The sequence below is a fragment of the Monodon monoceros genome, unplaced genomic scaffold, assembly GCF_005190385.1.
Source record: "Monodon monoceros isolate NGI ecotype Baffin Bay Population unplaced genomic scaffold, NGI_Narwhal_1 Super_Scaffold_7, whole genome shotgun sequence".
Taxonomy (NCBI): Eukaryota; Metazoa; Chordata; class Mammalia; order Artiodactyla; family Monodontidae; genus Monodon; species Monodon monoceros.
The window spans coordinates 92,709,157-92,732,236 of NW_021703784.1; the positions used below are offsets into that span (position 1 = coordinate 92,709,157).

A 23,080-nucleotide genomic window follows, 5' to 3' on the forward strand; every position below is an offset into this window, starting at 1 on the left:
ATGTAACAAACAACCCCCAACTTCAGTGGCTGAACACAATAAAAGCTGATTTCTCTTAGTCTTAAAGGGTCTGCTGGCTGTTCTCCAAACTCAGAGTCCTCCCAGCCTCTTCCATCTTGTGGTTCTGCCCACCTGTGCCCTGTACTGTTCCAATATGAGCTCACTGAATCCTCATAATAACCCTATCAGTTAGTGCTGCTATGATCAATCCCATTTTACAGGTCAGGATGCACAGCCAGCTAGTGTGTAGTAGAGGCAAGGTTCAAACCCGGGCTGGCTCTCTCCAGAGTCCTCTGTTTACCCGCTCTGTCGTGCTTCCAGCCCTTTCCCACATCCTCAGATTTGTAGTCATCCTTTACTGTTCACCCATGATTTGTGCCCCTTAGACTGTTGCTTGGGCCACTGCCTGGCCCTGCCAGCCCTCACTCTGCCCCTGCATGCCCTTTAGTCAGAGGAACAGAGTTCAAGTGCTGGGTCCACACTTTGATGTATAGAAATTTCACCTGGGAGAATGTAAAAATCAGATTCCCAAGTGCCTCCTCTGCCTTGACTCAGAGGTCTTAGGTGGATCCTAAAGAATCTCTGTGTCTAAGAAGCTCCCTAGGGTGACTGTGACACAGGTGGTCCCTGAGGCTCACGTGGGAATGCCCTGGTTTGGGGGAGGTCTTAGAATGCCTGGCGGGGTAGATGGAGAAACGTCCTCTTGTGTACTGAGCTGCTCACAGGCACGACCTCCTTCTGTCACGTCCTCTCAGCTCCCCACAAACAGTTCAATGATGATTGATGGAATCAATGCGTGGATGGCTGGTGAAGGAGGGTGGGTGGTGGGGCGATTAGTATAATAATAATCACTATGATGGAGACCAGCGAAACACAAGACAGAGTGCGTAGAAGCACATCAAACTTTGCCCGGGGAAGGGACAGGGTGGGGTGGGGTGTATAATGGGAGGAGAATTTCATAACGATTCAGAGACCCTGACTTTTGGCTGCTGCCCCCCAGCTCCGCCCCGAAGCCCGGGAAGCAGCTTGACAGGTGCAGAAGTTGGGGAAGGGCTTTCTGGGTCAAGGCAGCCGCATGAAAGTCTGCAGTGTGTTCAGAGAACAGCGGGTACCACCAAAGCTTAAAGCCCTACGAGAACAGGAGGGGCGATGAGTGTTGCCATTATCCCCATTCTTCTGGAAGACACAGAATTCAAACGCAGATTTTAAAAACTATAATTCCACAGGGCTGGAAACCACACAATGGCAAGATCCCACCCAGAGAATCTTGTAGGTGGTGCTGCATTGACTCCATCAGTTACATCACAAAGCCTGAAAGGCCAATATGGCCACCATCTCTCTACCACTTCCTCTGCACCCGACGCTCTGCAAAGCGCAACAGACTTTACTGCATTTGACCCTCACACAACCCTAGAGATAAGTGCCCACTGTTTTCTCTTTTCTATACCCTAGTGCTAATAAATAAAAATAACTTAATTCCTTTCTCTACAGAGGAGGAAGTTGAGACTCAGAGACATTGAAACTTGTCCAGGATCCCACAGCTAATGTATGAGAGCTCTAGGCTTGGACCACGAGTCCACCACGAAGCCAGTGCTGCTAAATGACATTCCACAACACGGTTCCCTGCGGACTATGTCTCTGGATACCAGCCATAAACTGGTAAAAATGGAAACGTCCAGATCATTGCATTTAAAGCTAGGTTATTTTAAAGGGGCACAGAAAACTCCCCTGGTCAGTAAACTGGGGCTCAAACCCAGCCTTCCCTCCCCATCTATCCATCCTTATCCTCCCATCTCCAGCTATCATAGCACGGCTGTTGACAATGGGTTTCACCTCTGAGCCAAGTCCCTCAACCAGCCTTTAACTTTTAAAATTCCGCTGCCCCCTCCACCGTATTGGTTCACTAGAGCCTTAAAAGTGTTTCTTTATGGACTTCCATGGTGGCGCAGTGGTTGCGAGTCCGGCTGCCGATGCAGGGGACACGGGTTCGTGCCCCGGTCCGGGAAGGAAGATACCACATGCCGCGGAGCGGCTGGGCCCGTGAGCCATGGCCGCTGAGCCTGCGCATCCGGAGCCTGTGCTCTGCGACGGGAGAGGCCGCAGCGGTGAGAGGTCCGCGTACCGCAAAAAACCCAAAAACAACAACAACAAAAGGTCTTTCTTTAAACTGAGTCCATGTGTAGGAGGGGGATCTCAGCCCTGTATTATCATCAGTTTGGATAAGAAGGGAACACACATGCTTACCTGGTACTGGTCTCGTGGTCTTAAGCAACAGTGTCCATTTGGATACTTTAGAATTTTTTTCTCAGTTTCTGATTTATGGGAGCCATGTTTTCAATGTAAGACAGGCAGTTTGGTATTAAAGGTTGGAGAATATGGTCATATACCCTCTTGACACTGAATTCAGGATCTTGTTTCGGAAGAGTTACAGGATTTCTTGATTCTATGATGCTTGGATAATTGATGAAACCATTGACAAAAGCAACAATTTCCAGCCTTGTTATTATGCCAGTGTACTACATATGATGGCTGAAGTACTGAAATTTGATCGTTTTTGACTCATTTAAAAAATTGATTAGAGCACATTCAGGGTTTTTCTTATAACAATACCTCTTTCACACATTTGTGCTCTAATACGCTTTTCTGAGTGGGAGAGAAAGGAGATGAATTCTGCAGAACCCGTCAAGTATGTGAATAGCACCCATCAAAGGTGATTCAGCTCAGAAAAAACGTGCAGAAAACCACTAATTGAAGACTTCCTTCCACTCATGTGTAGACATTTGGAAAGCACATCAATTTCTAACCAGTGGTATAAAAAACTGCCAAGTTGTAAAACGAGCCTTCAAAACAGGACAGTGATCGTTTAACTAGATTCTCCTTATATTTTGGTTTTAAGCCCAAACCCTCCAATTAACCAACCTTCAGATTTCTGCCCAAACAGAAATCAGCACACACTTGTTGCCTGCTAACTATGTAGTCAACCACCCTACGTCCCACGGAATAATTCTCTGCCCTTGGGAAGTTTACCATCCGATGGTGGAGGTGAGATAGTCCAGAAATGGAAATATGAGGCTCTGATGCTACAACTCTTCTACCCTCTGCCCATGGCAGACATGACTAATCGATCAAAGTGTTCTTTCCTGCTGTGATCAGACACAGCTTGTTCAGCTCAGGGATCCAGGAAGCCACTACCAATTAATAAGAATTGATATGCAAGATGAAAGCTATTTGCTCCTCCTGATGCATACTTTACAAAAGGGAAATAAGTAAAGAAGGTAGAATTAAAAGGCCAAAGGTCTGGACTCTGTGCTACAGAAGACCTAAAGAGGAGTTCCTCAAAGTCAGTGAGATCAGAGAAGGCTTCCTGGAGAAGCAGCTTCAGCCCAACATTCAAGGATAACTATGGAGAGGAGAGGCAGAGGTATCTCAAATGGAGAGAAAGGCAGCAGCCTGGGTACAGAGGGGAGCATGCTCAGGGTGTGGTGGGTCTGGCAAACCAGCTGAAGAGAAAAGTTGGGGCTGAGGGATGGATTTGCAAAGGAATGGTGAGGCCAGGCTGTGAAGGGCCTCCAATGCTGAAGACTTCTCCCAGGTAGTAGAGTTGACAATGCTTAGGGGTGGAGCGACCGTGTAGGGAGAAGGAAGAATCCAAGAGAGCTGCATCAAGGAAAAGTACCTCCATTATTACCTCTCGGGTCTCTTTCTTTTTCCAAAAAAACAATCCCTGAGTGTCATTGGATGTCTACAGTCACAACAATGTTTGGGCAACAGATTGGTTCTTCCATGTGACTTTCTTCTTTTTTGTTTTAATTGAAATAGAGTTAATTTACAATGTTGTGTTAGTTTCTGCTGTAAAGCAACATGATTCAGTTATGTATATACTTTTTTTTTTTTTTAATTCTTTACCATGGGACTTTCATGAAGATTTCAAGGGACGGCAGCAAGGAGATTTCAAGGAAGGGACAGCCACTAGGGGGCTTCTTCTAATATTCTCTTCCCAGCTGTCACTTTGGCTGACTCAAAGCTGTTGAGTATCATCCCTAGATGTAGCTGTTCCTTCTCTTAAATGGGATCCAAATCTATTGGATTTCCCTTCTGCGTGACAAGGGCCAACATTCGAGCAGTCTACACAATGTTGTCACAAAATACGATGAGATCATGGAAGGTCCATAATATCAGAATATTTGGCTCCAATTTACTATAAAGGTCAAATATTTTTCCTCAGCTCATTTCAAGCTTCAAGCCCTGAAGCTTCCAACCCACAGGTGTGTCTGTTTGGCAAGCACGTATTAAAAACTTCGAGAGGTGCAAAGCACCATACTAGATGCTGGATCAAATGAGAAAATGGACCATGATGTCAACAATACCCTCCCTTGCCTCCCCATCCTTTCCCTGATGTCACGTGGTGAAACTCCAGTGGTGGATGAGCCCCGCTAAACCATGATGTTGCATCAAATAGCCCTGTGCTGCGAGAGAGTCACCTAGACAGGGTGGATGGTTCCACGATAAATTCATGATCTCCAACCTTAAACTCAGTCCTCTCCGGAAATCCTGCTGTTTCCCTAACTCCTCCCTCAAGCCCACATTCTGGAATTTCTCTCTCCCCTCTGACTTCCTTCACAGAGAAAAAGGAAACCAAGAGAACAGAAGCCCCTTAGCGTCCTGTTAACAGACGCAGCGACCTGCCCTTCTTCTCCAGACAGATGCTGTGCCCGTCCCTGTCCTGTGACACTGCAGGAGGTGTCTCCCACTCTCCCTCCCTCCAGGACCAGTCCTTCCATCAGAGCCTTGCGCCCCATCCGCCCATGTGGGGGCCTTACACTAGCTGTTTCTTTTTTTTTAATCTCTCTCTCCCTCTCTCTTGAATGTTCACCCTCTCTTTCAACTGGCTCTTTCCCATCAGCTTTCAATTGTGCTCAATATTCCTTTGACCTCTTTTCCCCTGCTCAGCCCCAGCCCTAGCCCTCTCCACCCCTTTACAGTCATGCATCTCAAAAGAACTGCCTATACTCAATGCTGTTCTCATTCCTCACTTTCCAGCCACTCTACAACACTTTCCCAGAGGCCCCGTCAGCCCACTGAAGGTCACTGTTGGTCTCCAAGGTCACTGGTAACCTTCACTGTCTCATTCCTATGGGTTTTTTCAGTCTTACCTTACTTGAGTTCTCAGTGATTCCCTTCCTCTTCAAAAGTTTTTCTCTTGTTATTGTTATTATTTTGATATCACATTCTCCAGGTTTTTCTCCTTCCTCTCTGGCCACCCCTCCTTATCTCATGAAATGTTGGCATACTCGGTACTTGTTCTTAGGCCTTCTTCCCTCTCATTCTGCACTCTTCCCAGGCGGTCTCAGCCATACTCATGGCTGTGGTTGCTATTCCCCAATATATATCACAGCCAGACTGTGAGCTCCAGACCTGTGGAACCACCAGCACAATTGACATCCTCATGGAGATAGCTCGAAGGCTCCTCACACTTGCCCTGCACAAATGTGAACTCATGACTTAAAATCCATGGCCTCATCCTTGTTTCATTGATTGCAACCACCATCCTAAGTGAAACACTTAGTGTCGTCCCTAACTCCTCTCTCTTCCTGAAGCCCACACCCAAACACCTCTCCAAACTACTGCCGCCATCATAGTGGCTCAAGCCATCATGGTCTCTTTCCAGGGTTTCCTTGGTATCCCCATTTCTACTCTTTCCCCACCCAAAAGGATGTTTTCACGGCCTAAATCTGACCACGTCACATCTCACTTAAGACCTTTCAGTAGCTTCCATTGCTCTTGGGATAAATATCCAAATACTAATGGTGTCCCAGAAGGTCCTGTGTGGTGCTCTCTGGCCTGACCCACCTCGCTTGCTTGCAGTCGCTCCCTCCTGTGCCCTCTGTGCTCTACCCACTTTGACCTTCTTTCAGTCCCTCCTAAGTGATATTTCTTCTTTCCACAGGGCCTTTGCACGTGCCCTATGCCTAGAAGACTTCAAGTGCTCATCCCCAATACCTTAACCTAGTAAATGTCACTGACTGCATGCCACAGGGGTGTGTGATACAGTCCATCTGGTGTGTGGAAGAAAATTACAGAATCTCACTTTATAATTTATTTTTGCATTATTGTTTTAAAAGGTCCATGTTTGTGCATGTTTTATTATGGACACAATATATTAGTAGAGCAATATGTATACATAATATGAAGCCTACATATGCTTCACAAAGAATTAAGTATACATGTATAAGGGGTACAAGCTCAAAATGTTTTTACTGAAGGGAGTCTCCCAATATGTTAAGATTGGAGCACTAATGAGTTATCACTTCTTGAGAGAACTCTTGCTTCCCTTACCACACCTAATACAGTTAGATTTATATTCATTTGTACAATGGTGTAATGAAGATCTCTACCTGTAGAACATGAGCTGCAGGAGGTCAGGGATGTTGTCTGCCCAGTCACTATGGTGTCCCTATTGCTAACTCAGGGTCTTGCACATAATAGGTCATCAAGAAATATTTTTTGAATGAATGAATATCCTAGAATTGTAATGTTCATGCCCACCCTTCCCATCCTAATAGAGGACTTTCGTTTTTCACATCTGGAATACTTTTTATGAACTCTCTCTTTCCTATGTAATGAACATACAGACAAGTCATTGCTTCGGTAAAGGATAAATAAGAAAAGGATTCAGAGATACCTAAAATATACTCTGAGTAGTGACTGGTGCTGACAGTGTTGGGTGCTTTCAAAAGCGTTATCTCAATTAGTCTTTAATATTACCGTAGAGAATCTTATTGTTATCACCTCTGTTTTGTCGATGAGGAAAGTGGGATTTGGAATGGTCAAGGTCATTTAGCTGGAGAATGCTGGAGGTTGAATTCACATTCAGGTTTGGGGTCTAAGTCTAATTTGCTTCCTGTTATATCTCAGTGGCTTGATCCTGAAATGAACATTTTCATTCTAAGAGGTAATTTCCTATTTTGAGTCGTCTCAAAAAACTAGATTGTTCTTACCTAAAACTAATACTGGTGGGTATCCAAAAAGAAACACAAGTCTACCATGTAGTGGTTACCAACGAGATACCTATGCTCCTGCTCATTCCTTTCCGTCCTTTGTCTCTGCAAGTTTTGTAATGAGGCTGTCACACAAAGGGCGACAGTCCTGTTGCTACTTGAAGGATCCGTCCCACTTGCAAGGTAAGAGACGGGCTTATTAGATGATGCATTTGCAGGGAATGTGTCAAAATGCCCTGAGACCACGTTGACATTTTCCCATGGAGTTTCGTCTCTTGATGTACCATCACTGCCTTCACTGTATGTACGTCTCTCTGGTATCCTTGCCCTTTCTTTGTGAACAGACCGTGCTGGAAATAAAAACACATTCTAACAGCCGCATGGCACAGGGATATTAGCTCGGTGCTTTGTGACAGCCTGGAGGGGTGGGATTGGGAGAGTGGGAGGGAGGGAGACGCAAGAGGGAGGACATATGGGAACATATGTATATATATAACTGATTCACTTTGTTATAGAGCAGAAACTAACAAACACACCATTGTAAAGCAATTGTACCCCAATAAAGATGTTAAAAAAAAAAACACACATTCTAAGATGCTTGGGGAGTGCACTGTGAGAAGAGGTGGAGGGGAGGCGGGAGCTGAAACACGGAATGAGCTTAGAGCTCTCTGAAGTTATTCTAAGCTTCATTCTGCAGCTGTTTCCAGCAAGTCTTCTAGTTGCCCAACCAAACTGCTCTTCCCCAACCCTCTCTTCATCTTCAAATGCATTCCTCTCCAAAACATCATTCTTTTTTCTTTTTTTGGCCGCACTGCATGGGATCTCAGTTCCCCGACCAGGGATTGAACCCACGCATGGTGGTGACATTGCTGAATCCTAACCACTAGACCACCAGGGAACTCACCAAAACATCATTCTTAATTCTGTTTGAAAAGCAAAGTCTTCACTCTCCTGCCTCAGTAACTTACGTCCCTCTCATCAGGCCACTCTTAACAGCAAGTCCAAAACTACGTGGTTTATAATGATTTTCCAAATAAAACGTGTTCCCCCCAGGGTATTATCTCTTTGGTCTTTGCAATGGGAGATTTTTTAAACTGTCTCCAATGTCAGCTGCAGGAACAGAGGCTTGAAGGGAGGGAAACCAATACAAAGTGAAGCCACCACGCCCTCCAGGCTTGTCTTGATCCCATGCGGTGTCACTGAAGGTGAGCACAGAGATTCTTCCACGAGCTCAGCACCTTCCCCTGCATTTCTGTGCTTGTGATTTTTATTCTGGCTGCAAGCAGAGGCGGCGGCCCCATGAATCTCCTCCCCATTCATCTATCCATCCGTCCAATGACTCATGCAGTCATTCAACATTTCTCCTCACTTCTCTTGCTCTCTGCAAAGCCTGCTCGGTTTTTCTACGAAGGAAAAGTATGTCTTGGATTTAATGAGTGGAGGGTGGAGGGAGTCAATGAAATATGTCAAGGTACCCTAGGGTCTCTGCCAGATGGACTGACTCAGTTTCACAGGTTTTCCATGGGCTGCGCCTCCCCTTTCTCTCATTCATATATGCATATGTGCATATTCACATTTACACATGCATATGCACACATTCAAACATGCAACCACCCCTCATTATTTGGCTCTAATCTGCTCATGGAAACATGCTGGCTTGTGAATTTCAGAGAGCAGCCACTTGTGTTCCACTATTTTAAATGGGGAAAATTACAATGCATTCCAAGTCCACCCAAAACCTCAGTCAGCTTCCCCAACTATCACTGTGTATCGCTGCAATGCTCTTAAACACCATGTAAAACTCTCCCAGGAATGTTCTATAGTATGAATCAATTAACACACCCTTTGTTTAATTAGCACTTAGGGAACTCCTTGGTGGGAAAGTTTGTGTGTGTGGAGTGAATGGATATGGTAGGGGACCAAGGCTCCTCCTCCTGGCATCACGCTGCCCTGATGATGCCAACGTGAGGAAATGATGTTGAAAGGTAGTAAATAGCACTCCAGTTGGACCTGGGTTTGTAGGGCCCCCAGAAACCTAGGTGAAGCAGATCGGGACCCATGAGGGACTAAAGCTTGGGGTAAAGAATGAGGAAGGTGACAGTGATAGCATGCACCATATTTAAAGGATGGAGTAGCAGGTGCAAATTTGCTGGGAGAGCAGGGGAGGCAGCACCGCTGCACACTCCACTCCTCTTGTGAGACTCAGGAGCCATGACATGATTTTACGGGTGTGCCCATGTGGATTCTCTGTAATTGGCATTCAATACAGAGCAGAAATGCTCATTGAAAACGTGCAAGATACTGATGAAGATTTTAAAAATCAGAGTTTGGATTTTTTTAAAAAATTAAAAGCCTAGAAAGTACTTCACACCCACTAGGATGGCTATAATAAAGAACAAAAAATAACAACAAAAAATGGCAAAATAATAAGTGTTGGCAAAGATGTGAAGAAACTGGAACTCTCACGCCTTGCTGGTGGGACTGTAAAAGGTGCGGTTGCTGCGGAAAGCAACTGGAGGTTCCTCAAAACGTTAAACGTAGAATTATCATAGGACCCAGCAATTCCACTCCGAAGTATATACTTGAAAGCATTGAAAACAGGTACGCAAACAAATACTTGTACAGGAATGTACATAGCAGACCTATTCCAATAACCAAAAAGGTAGAATCAGCCCAAATGTTCATCAACAAATGAACGGATAAACAAAGTGAGGCATGTACATATAATGGGTTATTATTCAGCCATAACGAGAAATAAACTCCTCACACACGCTACAACATGGGTGAATCTTGAAAACACTACGCTAAGTGAAAGAAGCCAGGCTCGAAAAGTCACCGATTTTAAAGTTCCAAATACATGAAACGTCCAGAAGAGGCAAATCCATAAAGACAGAACACAGACTGGTGGTTTCCAGAGACTGAAGGCAGAGAGAGAGAGGAACAGTGTCTGCTTAATGGGGATGGAGTTTTCTTCAGGGGGAATAAAAATGTCTTAGAACTAGATGGAGGTAGTGATTGTACAACATTGTGAATGTACTAGATGCTACTGATTCGTATACTTTAAAATGGTTAACTTTGTGTGAATTTCACCTTAACTTTAAAAAGCTTTGAAAGTAACTGTAGCCTTCGCACTGCCAGTACGCAGGCCAGTGTCCCCCACGTAGGCCTTAATAAATGTTTGATACATGAATGAATAAAGGAATGGAGGAACCTGTCCATGGTCTGCAATACCCTGCATGCCCAGGCTCCTGTCCACCTCCCAGCCTCATCATACACTGGGCATCCTTTCTCTCTGCCCTCCAGGCACACTGATTTTTCCCTGGCCCCTCCTAAGTGCTAGGCTGCCTCCTGTCCCAGGACCTTTGCACGGCCTCCTTCCTATCTGAAACCCCTCACACCCCTCCCCATTGCCCTGGTTAACTTCCCCTCCTACACCAGCTCTCAGCTTGGCCATCACTCCCTCCAGGAAAGCCTTCCCTGACCTGTTCGCCTGGATCACTTCCACCATACCCTCTCATAGCACCAGAACTTTCTCTTTAGGTCACTTGCTACCATCACACATTTTCATTGATCTGTGCTCTTCTTCTGCTAACTCTGGTTTCCCCCATTACAATGTGAGTTTCATGAAGGCTGCAAAAGGTCACTGTGTCATTGAGGAGGGGGCGGTTCCTGCATCCCCAGCCCCAGCACAGTACCTGGCACGGGTCTGCGCTCAATAAACATAATTGAGAGAGATGGGAGGAAGGAATAGATCTAGCTTTTTCATCTGTTTTCCTTTAGAAATCTCCTAACTCATGATTTCTTAACAAATTGGCTATAGGGGGTCCTTTGTATGCACGTGTGTGTTGATTCAGACACATACATTCAGAATCCCTCAGTTCTCTTTTTTTTAATTAAAGCTTTTTTAAAAAAATTATTTTATTTTATTTATTTTTGGCTGTGTTGGGTCTTTGTTGCTGCGCGCGGGCTTTCTCTAGTTGCAGCGAGCTGGGGCTACTCTTCGTTGCTGTGTGTCATAGCTGTTGCTTCTCTTCTTTCGGAGCACGGGCTCTAGGCACGCAGGCCTTAGTAGTTGTGGTTTGCTGGCTCAGTAGTTGTGGCTCACGGCCTCTAGAGAGCAGCCTCTGTAGTTGTGGCACACAGGCTTAGTTGTTCCGTGCCATGTGGGATCTTCCCGGACCAGGGCTTGAACCCGTGTCCCCTGCATTGGCAGGCGGATTCTTAACTACTGTGCCACCAGGGAAGTCCGAGAATCTCTTAGTTCTTAAAACATGTTTCTGTGAAGCTCTTCTCCTCCTCCTCAAAGTGGGGTTTCCCAATGTTTGTCAGCAGAAATAAGCTCCAGACATAGTGAATGCAGTAATATCAAGGAACAAGTCGGAGATGAGCTGTTACTGGTTTTGGGGAAATTGTAGGTCAACAGCGTGGACAGGGCAGGGATCATCCACACATATTCTGGTTCCTCCCTCTGGCCTCTGACTCTGGGACAGTCAGTCACTCTTTAACTTGTCTCTTCTTCTTTGTCTTCTGGGTCTGCTGCTTCTCCATCCTGCCAGTCTCTCCCCTTCCTTCTGCCTTCAACTTAAGCCCCTCTGATTTCTCGTCCAGGTGTTTCTTCCATTGTGTTCTGATGGGCTCTCTACTCCTCTTCTTGTACCCCAGATAATCCGGGCTAGTATCTGAAAATCTAAAAATGTCAAAAGATGCAGCAGTGGGGCTTCCCTGGTGGCGCAGTGGTTGAGAGTCCGCTTGCCGATGCAGGGGACACGGGTTCGTGCCCCGGTCCAGGAAGATCCCACATGCTGCGGAGCGGCTGGGCCCATGAGCCATGGCCGCTGAGCCTGCGCGTCCGGAACCTGTGCTCCACGACGGGAGAGGCCACAATGGTGAGAGGCCCGCGTACCGCAAAAAAAAAAAAAAAAAAGGTGCAGCAGTGCTTTCTGCTGGAATTAACAAAAGGTGCTAGTGAACCGTCAATCACATGAAGAGAAGAGCCATGAACATGAATTATCTACATGCTGAACCAGAGGAGAAACTAGAGAGGGAAAAAGATGTGACGGGTCTGGGACCTGCCACCAGGAAGGGATTGATGGACACAGACCAAAAGTCCACATTATGTATGTTTCAAAGGGCCAAGGGTTTCCAATGGGTGTGCACTCATCTCCTTGAAGTAATCTATGCTAATTTCTTGATGCAAAATTCATACTGTCTTCCCTGTTGCTAAGCGACCAGCCCAAACATGTTTACTGTGTAAATTTCTCTGGAGGGCCCAGGGCTGCACCCAGTGCTGGAAGCATGGTGGAAACAAGAGGCAGCAAAGACATCCAAAGCTTTGGGAAAGGTTTCTGCAAATCTTTGACCTGCAAAGATTCATATATTGTAGACACTTTTATTTCATATCTGGGGAAACACAGTGGCTCAAGTAAAATTTTGACTAGTTTTTTCTGCTAATCTTCAGCCTAGTGGTCAGACGTGTGGGCTCTGGAACCAGAATTCCTAAATTTGATTCCTAGCTCTGCCACTGAGTAAGTTACTTAAGCACTCTGTGTTTTACTTTTCCCATGTGTAAAACGTAAGTAATAATTGTGCATATTTCATAGGGCTATTGTGAGGATAAAATTAATATGGTTAAAGAGCTTAGAACAGTGTCTGGCACACATAAAGAACTCAATAAATGTTAGCTATGCTATCACTATTCTTTATTATTCTGTGGAAACGGGTCTATTTTTTGTTTGTTTGTTTGTTTGTTTATATGAACAGGAAAGTTTACCAGCCAGGAGATCAGCTGAGAAATCAATTATTTAGAAGGACTGAGAATCCAAGGAGGTCAGACCTTCCGGCAGTCCAGAGTCAAATCAGTTCCAGGAGTGAGGGTAGCAATTCATGTTGGCCTCCTGCGATCACTGATGTAGAGGGGAGACCTTGTCAGAGTAGCCGACGAGAACTGGAGAAAGTTCTACTTTGGGCCCATGGGTCCCCATACCTCGCCTGTCATGGTAGCACTGTAACACACTTCACGGCAACGGCTGGCTTTACTGTCTACCTCCCCACTTGCAAGGAACAGCATGCACCTGTCTTTTTATTGCTGCATCCCAGTGCCTAGCATGTGTTCATTAACCTTTAGTGAATGAGCTTATTAGCTGATGAAATGCAGATCGGGGCTCTGATCCATCCTCACTCTGACAAGTCTGCATTCAGACAAGTGACCTGAGAGGATGTTGCTCCAGTGCTCTAAGGAAGAGGAAAACAGGTGGGAGAGTTAATCAGGCCACGTTGATGTTCTCCAGTCCCTAGTCCGAAGGAGGAGGTGGCCACAGGAGTAGCAGAAGAAGGCAGACAGGGCCAGGGAGGTGATGCATAATGGACCACAAAAAGGAGGGCCCCTTCTCTTGATTATAGTCCCCAAATCAGCCTGGTATTAAAAATACTGGCTTGACGGGGAGGTGGAAGGGTAAGCTGGGACAAAGTGAGAGAGTGGCATGGACATATATACACTACCAAATGTAAAATAGATAGCTAGTGGGAAGCAGCCACATAGCACAGGGAGATCAGCTTGGTGCTTTGTGACCACCTAGAGGGGTGGGATAGGGAGGGTGGGAGGGAGGCTCAAGAGGGAGGGGATATGGGGATGTATGTGTACATATAGCTGATTCACTTTGTTATAGAGCAGAAACTAACACAACATTGTAAAGCAATTATACCCCAATAAAGATGTTAAAAAAAAAATACTAGCTTGATACTAAATCAGCGTTCACAAACATTACATCACAACTTGACAAATAATAAAAACTTTACTGAGTTATAACTACATACAGAAAAGTACACAAATCATAAATGTAGAGCTGGATAAATTTTCTTTCATAAAGTGGACACAGCTGTGTAACCAGTGCCACATCAAGAGGCAGAGCTTATAAACAAAAGCTGGGAAGCTCCCCGACTCTGCCCCAGTCATTACCTGCCCCCAGCGGAAACCCCAGACATAAATGGGCTTGAATTCAAATCTTGTGGAAATGGAGGCTTAACCACGTGCATTCTTTTGCATCTTCACTCTCTTATTCAGTGTTATGTCACGATATGATGATTTAACTCAAAATATACATTGAAGGGCTATCATGTGCCTGTTATCACACTGGCTATAGTCAGGGATACAAGGAAAATGAAATACACTCCTTGATCTTGGGGGTGTGGGGGAAGACTCCACTATACATATGTTGTTTGATAAAAATACAGCATATGTTTAAATTATTTCTTAAAAACTTTGAATCTATTAGTGTTTGCTGTAGTCTGAATGTTTGTGCCCCCTTAAATCAAAGATGACACAAACAGATGGAGAGATGTACCATGTTCCTGGATTGGAAGAATCAATATTGTGAAAATGTTAGGAGGTGGGGTTTTAATCCATTTTGAGTTTATTTTCGTGTATGGTGTAAGGGAGTGTTCTAATTTCATTCTTTTACATGTAGCTGTCCAGTTTTCCCAGCACCACTTATTGAAGAGACTGTCTTTTCTCCATTGTATATCCTTGCCTCCTTTGTCATGGATTAGGTGGGGCTTTTGGGAGTGAGTAGGCCATGAGGGTGGAGCCTTCATAAATACGATTAGTGCCCTTATAAAAGTGGAAGGAGAGAGCTCCCTTGCCCCTTCCATCAGGTGAGGTTACATCCAAAAGTCTAGGAAGCAGGTCTTCATCAGACACTGGATTGGCCAGAACTTTGATCTTGGACTTCCCAGCTTCTAGCTCTATGAGAAATAAATTTTTGTTTATAAGCTACCCACTCTGTGGTATTTTCTTATAACAGCCTGAATGAACTAACATGGTGTTCCATCAAAAAGCCACTTCCCTTCTCAACTCTGCTGGAAGGAGGGTAGGATTTTATAGTTTGGTAGTAAGTAGCATTGGGAGCTAGGAGCTTTTGACCACCTAACTTCAAGGGGACAGCAGCAGGGTTAATCTGGGAACTCTGAGACTCATTTGAGAAGATTCATGTAAGCAAGGTAAGCGCCAGATGGGAAGAAAAATCAGACCTGAAACGAAAGCTTTCTGAGAACAGGACTGCAACTCATGCTAAAGTGTCGGGGCACTGAGCCGCGGGGAAGGGCAGTTCCCCTTACTTGCTCTGTAGTTATTAGGTTCGTCGAAAGGAGGGCTTCCTCTGCAAGGACCCAGAAATGCTGTGAGTGACAGCCTGTGCAGACGAGCATGAAAAGGAAATTCTGGGGGAAGGAACCAATGGGTCTGGCTGCCTCTTGCTAAGAGATGCGACAGCAGCGGTGAAGCGAAGATGATCACACACACACACACACACACACACACACAGCGTGTCTGCCTCTCTGCTATGTCTCCTGGCTCAAGCATCCAGTAATCACCGCATAATAACCGAGCTTTGAAAGATGGGCTGACCACAGGGAGGGAGGTCCCAGGTGATGCTGCCAGATCACAAGGACAGTGTAGTGAAACTGAATCCCTCTCCTCCCTGGAAAGGCTGCACGCAGGTGAGGCTGAGGGATTGTGTAAGAAGGCAGGATAAAGGGTTCACAGTGTATATTTCAGAAAAGCCAAGAAAAATCATGAATTGAAGCTAGCCGGAGGCATGAACAGCGGCGACTGAGGGTTTGCACCCTCTGCCACCTCCCACATGGTGGAGATGCTGGATGGATCCCTTCAGCTGTCTGGAGAAGAATGTCTGAAAAGCAGCCAATAAAAGACATAGGACTACGACAGTACATCTAATAAAATCAATCGGGGAAATGGTTATCTGTGTGCCTCTTTATTCTTTCATTAAATAATAGGATCTAGCGGGGGATTTAATAAGTACATAATTTAGAATTAGAGATGAGCATAAACGGTATCGTAAAGAATCTGTAACAGCTGTGATGTGCTCTGAAACTGCCTGTGGTTTCCCCTGAGGACCTAGTCACACATACGGCTAATATTCCTGTGGCGTGTTGTTTATACTCCTACTTCCAGAAAATGCTAAGTTTCATGTAGAAGTTAATGAAAAGAAAGATACAATTTTTTCCTTTCCAAGACCAAGAACCCCTTACAGTTTAGCTACAGGCTCCTTGTTGGGGTCTGTGGACCTCAGGTTAAGAACCCTCAGGGAAAGCTTCAAAGTTCTTTTCAAAATCACTACAATTCATGACCAGAAATTGGATCCCCAGGCATGGCCAACAAATCCAAGGAATTTTTCCAGCAACCACAATCAGCGACTTATAGAGACACGGGCGGTCACTCTATATCCCAGAAAAATCCCAGTGGCTACAGGAATCTAGAACCCTCTTCCCCAGCCCCCATGCCCTCTCTGTTTAAGGAACATCTTCAGAGAGCCTTCCTTACCTGACTCTCCTCCTCTCTGGCAACACGTGCCACGCCCATCGCCCTGCTGCCATCTGCCACCCCTAATACCCACCTCCTTTACTTTTTTTGAAATGTCAACATAGTGTCTTTTCTCTGTGTGCTTTATCTGGGTCAGCAGCTGAATCAGTCTGAGCACAATGGTAGCCAAAACGACATTGTGAGATCTCAATTTCAACACATTCACACCTACACGTTCAGCCCCAGGGGCCCAAATCCTTGTCACTGAGGGAACCAAGTGAGGGATGTGAATGGATGGGTCTCACATATCAACAAATGTTTATTGTGTCCCTACGAGCTAGCCCTGGGCTGCACGGGGGTTGCAAAATGCATCCACATTTTAAGAAATAACTCAACGGCTGGGCACTGGGATGCCTTTATTTGTCAACAATTGCTTATTGGGCACCTACTAGGTTCCAGACACTGAGTAGGTGCTGGGAATAAATATTGTACAAGTGAACAGATACGAAAAATCACATCCAACTGTCCCAAGTGCTACAAAAGAATTGGGAAGGAATGGTATGGAGAACGTAATGGGGGCGGGAGGGCTTTGTTACATGTGGGCCGTAGACAAAATCCTCCCTGAGGAGGTAAAATCCTAACAGAAAGAGACCAAAAGGATGAGAAGGAGCCATCTGGGTGAAAAGCCAGAGGAAAATGGGAAGGGTTGATGTCTTCAAGAAGGATCCAAAAATCCAGGGAAGCTGAGACGGCCCATGAAGCGGGCACCTGGCCTGAGCTTGGCTGGGGAGGTAAACACCTGCCACATCAAGTAGGTGAAGAAGTGCAGTGGCTAACAGCACAGACTCCAGAACCAGACCAGCTTGACTAGAATCCGGCTCTGAAACTTCTCGAGCTGTGTGGCCTTGGGCAAGTCAATCGCCCTCTCTTTAGCTTTTTCAGCTTTAAGTCGGGCTCATCATATATGTCCTTCATTGAGTTGCTAAATGCATTAAGTGTACATGCCCAGAGTACGTGCCAGGCTCCAGTTTGCTGTGTTCGTTCCAAGCTCAGTGAGAACTTGTGGAGGATTTTAAGCCAGGGAGACACATGATCTGGTTTGTCTTTAACAGATCATTGGCCATTGCGTGGGCTGCTGGTCCTCAGTAAGACAAAGAGTTGGAAGGGACCCCGGAGGTCACTTACGCCAACACTGTCCGCAGCGGTTCTCTCTGGGAAGGGGAGGAGACAGTGCCTGAAGAGCCACCACTGTGAAAGGCAGACAAACGGCTGTCCCTGAAGCGTGCCCGATGGGAGACGAGGTTGAGGACCCAACGTCTGGAGAAGGGCTCATCCAACACCCCCTCCTCCGCCCTGTGCCCACCTGGAGTGGGTAGCCCACTACTCCCATTTCAGATGGTTCTGGGTCCCACATCCCACTGCCCAGTTGTCTCCTGTTCTTGCCGGTGTCAATGTCACTTTTCTCGGATTGTGAGTGTGTCAAGGACAGCAGCCATTTCTTTCTACACTCAATGACTGACACAGGCCCCGAGCAACTGGGTCTGAGCTTTTGAATAATTAATTGGCAAAAGGAAGGTGGAATCACAGCTTTATAGTGCCTCCCCTGGAACTCTAAGCTCTGGAAGGAATCTAGAGGGCCTTGGGAAGCCATTAAGTCACCCCCTGCCCTAGGGCCTGCCTTCCTCCAGTCCTTCCAGCCATACTTCCTCCCGGGTCTCCAGAGGCCATTCTGCACTCACCACCTTGGGAATGTGTCCTGGAGATCGCAGCCCATGCAGCGCTGTCCTTCCAAACCTTTCCCAGACCCCTTCTGCTGCTCTATACAATGGGGACACCACCTATTTCCTGCCCAGAGAGGCTCTGGGGACAAGCTGATGCATGGGATAAAAGCCCTCCTCTCTCCAGGGGCATCTCCAGACACACCTTCGGGGACGTCTCAGCTACTCGCTCAGCCTGGCTGGAGCTGAGAGCTGCCAGGACAGGGTGAGGGTCCTCCAGGCCCCTCCATATTCATTTGCCTCTCCAGACCCCAGGCACACCCAGCACAACTTCCCCTCCCCCGCTCCCACTGCAGCGACAGCGGCCGCCTCCTCTCTGGATTGTGGTGGATTCCCCCCTTCTCGACTCTGTCAATGCTCTCCCTGTACCAGCCCGCAACTGGCCCCCTGTCCTCTCTCTCACAGACCCCCTTCTTCTTCCCCCCAATTCGAGCTTCTCATTCTGCACATTCCCTTCTCAGTCTCCCCTAACCCTCACCGCCCGCTCCCCGGGCCCCCTCACAGCTTCCCGGTCTTATCACTCCTCCCAGATCCCCACGCTCGCCTCCCAGCCCCCAGCTCCCCTCCCAGCCCCCAGCTCCCCTCCCAGCCCCATTCCCATCCAAGCCCGCTTCCCCATTCCCTCCCATGCCCGCCCCTTTAGCGCTCGCTGTCCCGGTTCCTCTCCTGTCCCCCCGAGCCCCCCATACCCTTCATTATCCTCCCCGACCCCTCCTCCACTCCCAGGCCTTCAGGACCGCCGCCCCCACCACACACCCAGGGTCCCCGAGCACGTCCGCCGTCCCCACACCCCGCCATGCTCTATCGCGCAAAGAAGAACACCGACCGTTCCCTGCCACCCACTCCCCCGCCGCTGCCGGGGAGACCCCACCCGGCCCGGGGAGACCAAGGCGCCGCCCCCTCTCACCTGCTGGGACCGGAGCACGCCAGGCTTCGCCTTCTCCGGATCGGGGTCCAGGTCCCGCTGCAGCACCCCCTTCTTGGGGTGCATGTGCCGGCACAGGCAGGTGACCCCACACAGCGCGAGGATGCTGGTGGCCGTGCCCAGCGTGGCACCCAGAGCGATCACGGGCACCGACAGCACCATGGTGCCCGCTCCCCGCGCGGGGCTCGGTCCCGCCGCCGCGCACCTCCCGGGCCTGGGATCCGGGCGCGCCAGCCGCTCTCCAGCCGCCGGAGGGGCGGGGAGGGAGGGCGGCTCGAGGACGTCAGAGCAGGAGGCTGGACCCGGAGCGAGGGGGTGCGCCCGCACTCAGCTCCGCGTCAAGCAGCATCCCTCCCCTCCAGCATGTGACCGGACCCCCGACCCTAACCGGAGCCGGGGCCGTTCAGGTGGAAGGAACGAGAGGGTCTTCTCGGGCCATCCTTCACGCTTTACGTAGAAGGACGCTTGGGTCCCAGAAGGGCAGGAGCTGGCCAAGGTCACACTGTGCGTTAGGTTAGCAGGGAAACCGGGGCTCAAACCCAGGCGTGAGACTCCGTCCGGGTAGGGGGTCGTTTTACCAGACTGCTAACCCTTTGTTCACCCTCTCTGGCCGAGGAGGCTGGAAAATCAACAGGAGCTTTTTCAAACACACAAAGCTGGAGATTTCCTATCTCCCGAACTTGCCCTGTGTTTACCACCAGGGAGAGGCGCTGTACCGCGTCCTGGTGGAGATGATTGCAATGATTCTTTTCGCGTCTGCGCTTCCTTTAGCCGTGACCCGGTACTCGACCATTGTTACCTAATCAGATTTGCAGATATTCTCATCTCCATTTACAGGTGAGGAAGCCGGAGGCTCAGAGGGGATGTGGGGCAGATAGAAAAATCCAGTCATCCTGAACCCAGACTCAGGTGTGCAGATTCCAAGTCCACATGCCACCCTCAAGGAAAGGACTTCTCTTAGAATCATAAGAGTATCGCATGCGGCAGCTCGGAGTACACACGTTGATTCAGAGAGGGGGGAAATAAGTGTGCTTAAAGTGAGGGGAAAGTAGAATTCCAGGCATGAGGAGGACTGTCTTAAATCACAAAACAGGGATTTCCAGTGTTTTTCATTATGCAGGGTTTCATTTAATTCAGCAAGCATTTGCTGTGAGTCGGCTGTGCTCTAAGCATGCTGGACATGCGTGAGGAGGAGTGGAGGTGATTTCATTTGAAACAGGGCTCTCAACTTCCCGGGAAGCTGATGACTCCCAAATCTATGATCATTCCAACCAAACCTTTTCTGCTGAGCCCAAGACATGACCACCATCTGGTACCTCCCAGCGTTTATCTACTTCTGCAGAATAAACCCATGACGTGGTAAATAAACCCAAGAACGATTCTTTTGTGACTTCTCATGTTGACTGGGCTCAGCTGGGCGGTTTTCCTACTCAACTTGATATCTTCTGGGACATCCAAGATGGCGTACCTTATGGCAAGCAGTAGGTGCTGGCTGCTGCCCAGAGCACAACTGGGCTGTGTATTGAGCACTTGGGTTCTCCTCCACGTGGCTGGAGCTTCTCACAGCATGGCAGCCAGGTTCTAAGAGGAAGGAAGCAGAAGCTGCCAGTTCCCTTAAGGTCTGGGTTCAGCAGCCCTAGAACATTGTTTCTTTGGTCAAAACAATAGTCTCCCTCTAATCCTTTCCCTACAGGGCATCAAAAAGGATGTTTCTGGGGCTTCCCTGGTGGCACAGTGGTTGGGGGTCTGCCTGCCGGTGCAGGGGACACGGGTTCGAGCCCTGGTCTGGGGGGATCCCGCATGCCGCGGAGCAGCTGGGCCCGTGAGCCACGACGACTGAGCCTGTGCATCTGGAGCCTGTACTCCACAACAAGAGAGGCCGCCATAGTGAGAGGCCCGCGTACCGCGATGAGGAGTGGCCCCCGCTCGCCGCACCTCGCACAGAAATGAAGACCCAACACAGCCAAAAATAAATAAATAAATTTATTTAAAAAAAAAAAAAGGATGCTTCTGAAATGCAGAACTGATCCTGTCACTCACATGCATAAAAGTTTTCAAAGTTTCTGCAGCAATAAACCCGAGAGACTCCAGTTGAATCCAGAGCCCCTTTGTGATGTGATCCCTGCCCTCTACATACTTCCCAACCTGTCCTCGAGCCCCAGACAGTCCCGGGGACATGGGATTCATTCAGCAAATGAATACCTTTAGAGCCTCCGTACTATCACCCATGGGTGCATGCAGCAGGCACTCAGGAACTGTTGAAAAGGGTGAATGGTTCACATGATCTCATGCAGGACTTCCAGTGGCTCAGGAGGAATCCCATTTGCTAAATGAGCTCCATTGGATTAAACTGACTCTTTCGCAAGTATTCATTTTGTGCTTGCTGTATGCCAGGCATAGTTTCCTACTGAGCTTCGCTTGCTGCCAGCTGTGGAGCTGAAGTGCCTCTTTCCCTGGCGGTAGCGTTAGCGTTCTCTCTCATAAGAGCTTCCCTGGGAGGTTTTCTTGGCTCCCGGGCCTGGCAATGCAAAATGTTCTGGGGAAATAAGAGGTTTAATTAATGCTCTCAGTCTGGATTTCCCATGCCTGAGCTGGTCCCCTGGGAGAACTTCAATGCCACCTAACAAGATGTGGGGGGGGGGGGGCTGTGAGGGAAAGGATGAAGAACACTTAATACCAGACATTTTCTGATGGAGATCAGACATCTGTCATGTGGTCCTGTGTTACTATGGTTACTGAGATGTTAGCAGCTGCAATGACCTTCGTTTTTAACAGGAGGAGGGACCCCAGCCCAAGTAGAGCAGCTGGGCTTTGGCCTCTTTCGCACACAGTGAACCCATGGCAGAGCTAGGCTAGACCTCAGGAGATCTGAAACACAGTTAAGTCATTAGGACTCTGGGTCACCTTGGCTACATCTCATCAAAGATGTGACTTTTGCTTCTTGGTTACTGATATCCAGGCAGCAGCCCTTAGAGACAACTCTCTAAGAAAAGGCATTAGTGGGATCCTTTGAAAAATGAGATCGTCTCTACTGAGAAAGGCCGTTGAGAGAGTTGGCTAAACACAGAGTCTGAGGATGAGGCTTGCAAATAACTGGAACGCTGGGGCCACCAGACTGCCAAGGGAAGACAGAGCAGGGTGCCTGGGGGGGCTTCTGGAAGGCTGAGGAGTAGATCTCTGACAGTTCCCCAGCCCCTTGATGAGGGCAGCACCGTGTGGTTTTGATGGATAGTTTACTTGCTGGATGCTGGATGTTGTTGTTTAAATATTCTGAGCAACTGCTTTGAATTTCTAAGATATTAAAATGCTTTTATCTGTGGGGAAGGATTTCAAATGTAAGAGGTACTCTTATTTAGCAAACATTTATGGTGTCTGCCTATAGCGTTAGGCAGGAGGGAGGAAATATACAAACTGAACAACTGAATTTTAACGTCAGAAGGATTTCAGAGATCACTGTGTGGAATCCTTTCATTTTACCAAGAGGAAACCTGGGGCCCAGAGAGATTGTGGCTGGCCGCAGGGTAGAAGGAGTTAATGGCAGAGCTGGGAAGGTGTTTTACGTTAGGGTAGATTAGGTTGTGCCACAATAAAAAATAACTCCAAACCTCAGGGATTAATTCAATAAAAGTATATCTTGCTCCTATCACAGTTTAAGGAGGGTCAGGGGACCTGTGTGAGCAGTTCATCTCTAATCAGTGACTCAGGAATTTGGGCTTTTTCTGTCTTGTGACTCCTTTGCTTCCAGCCAGGCAGACGGAGAAAAGAGAGGGAATTGAAGACCACTTGTGACATTTCAGAGGCCATAGCTGGAAACAGTACATGGCTTTCACCCCATTGATGAGTCAGAATTTGATAACATGACATCCCATAACATAACAGAGGAGACTGGGAAATACAGAGGAGAAAAAAGCAAAAGTTGTCTTTGCCACAGAAGCCAGAGCTTAGGACTTCCTGTCCAGTGCATATTTCTCTAACTCATTCACTCACTCAACAACATTTTTGAGTTTCTACCATGTACCAGGCACCATGCTCAGTGATAGAACAAAGCTAGGGGACAAAACCA

At 47.6% G+C, this 23,080-nt stretch overlaps 1 protein-coding gene across 1 annotated transcript in view; it reads right to left on the minus strand.

The window, feature by feature from the left end:
• Positions 1 to 19,179, minus strand: part of SYT13 (synaptotagmin 13) — a 38,766-nt gene extending 19,587 nt beyond the window's left edge. Inside the window, exon 1 of the mRNA XM_029209452.1 lies at positions 19,000 to 19,179. Coding sequence (XP_029065285.1) covers positions 19,000 to 19,179 — 180 coding nt within the window. The remainder of the gene's footprint in view (positions 1 to 18,999) is intronic.
• Positions 19,180 to 23,080: the final 3,901 nt, after the last annotated feature.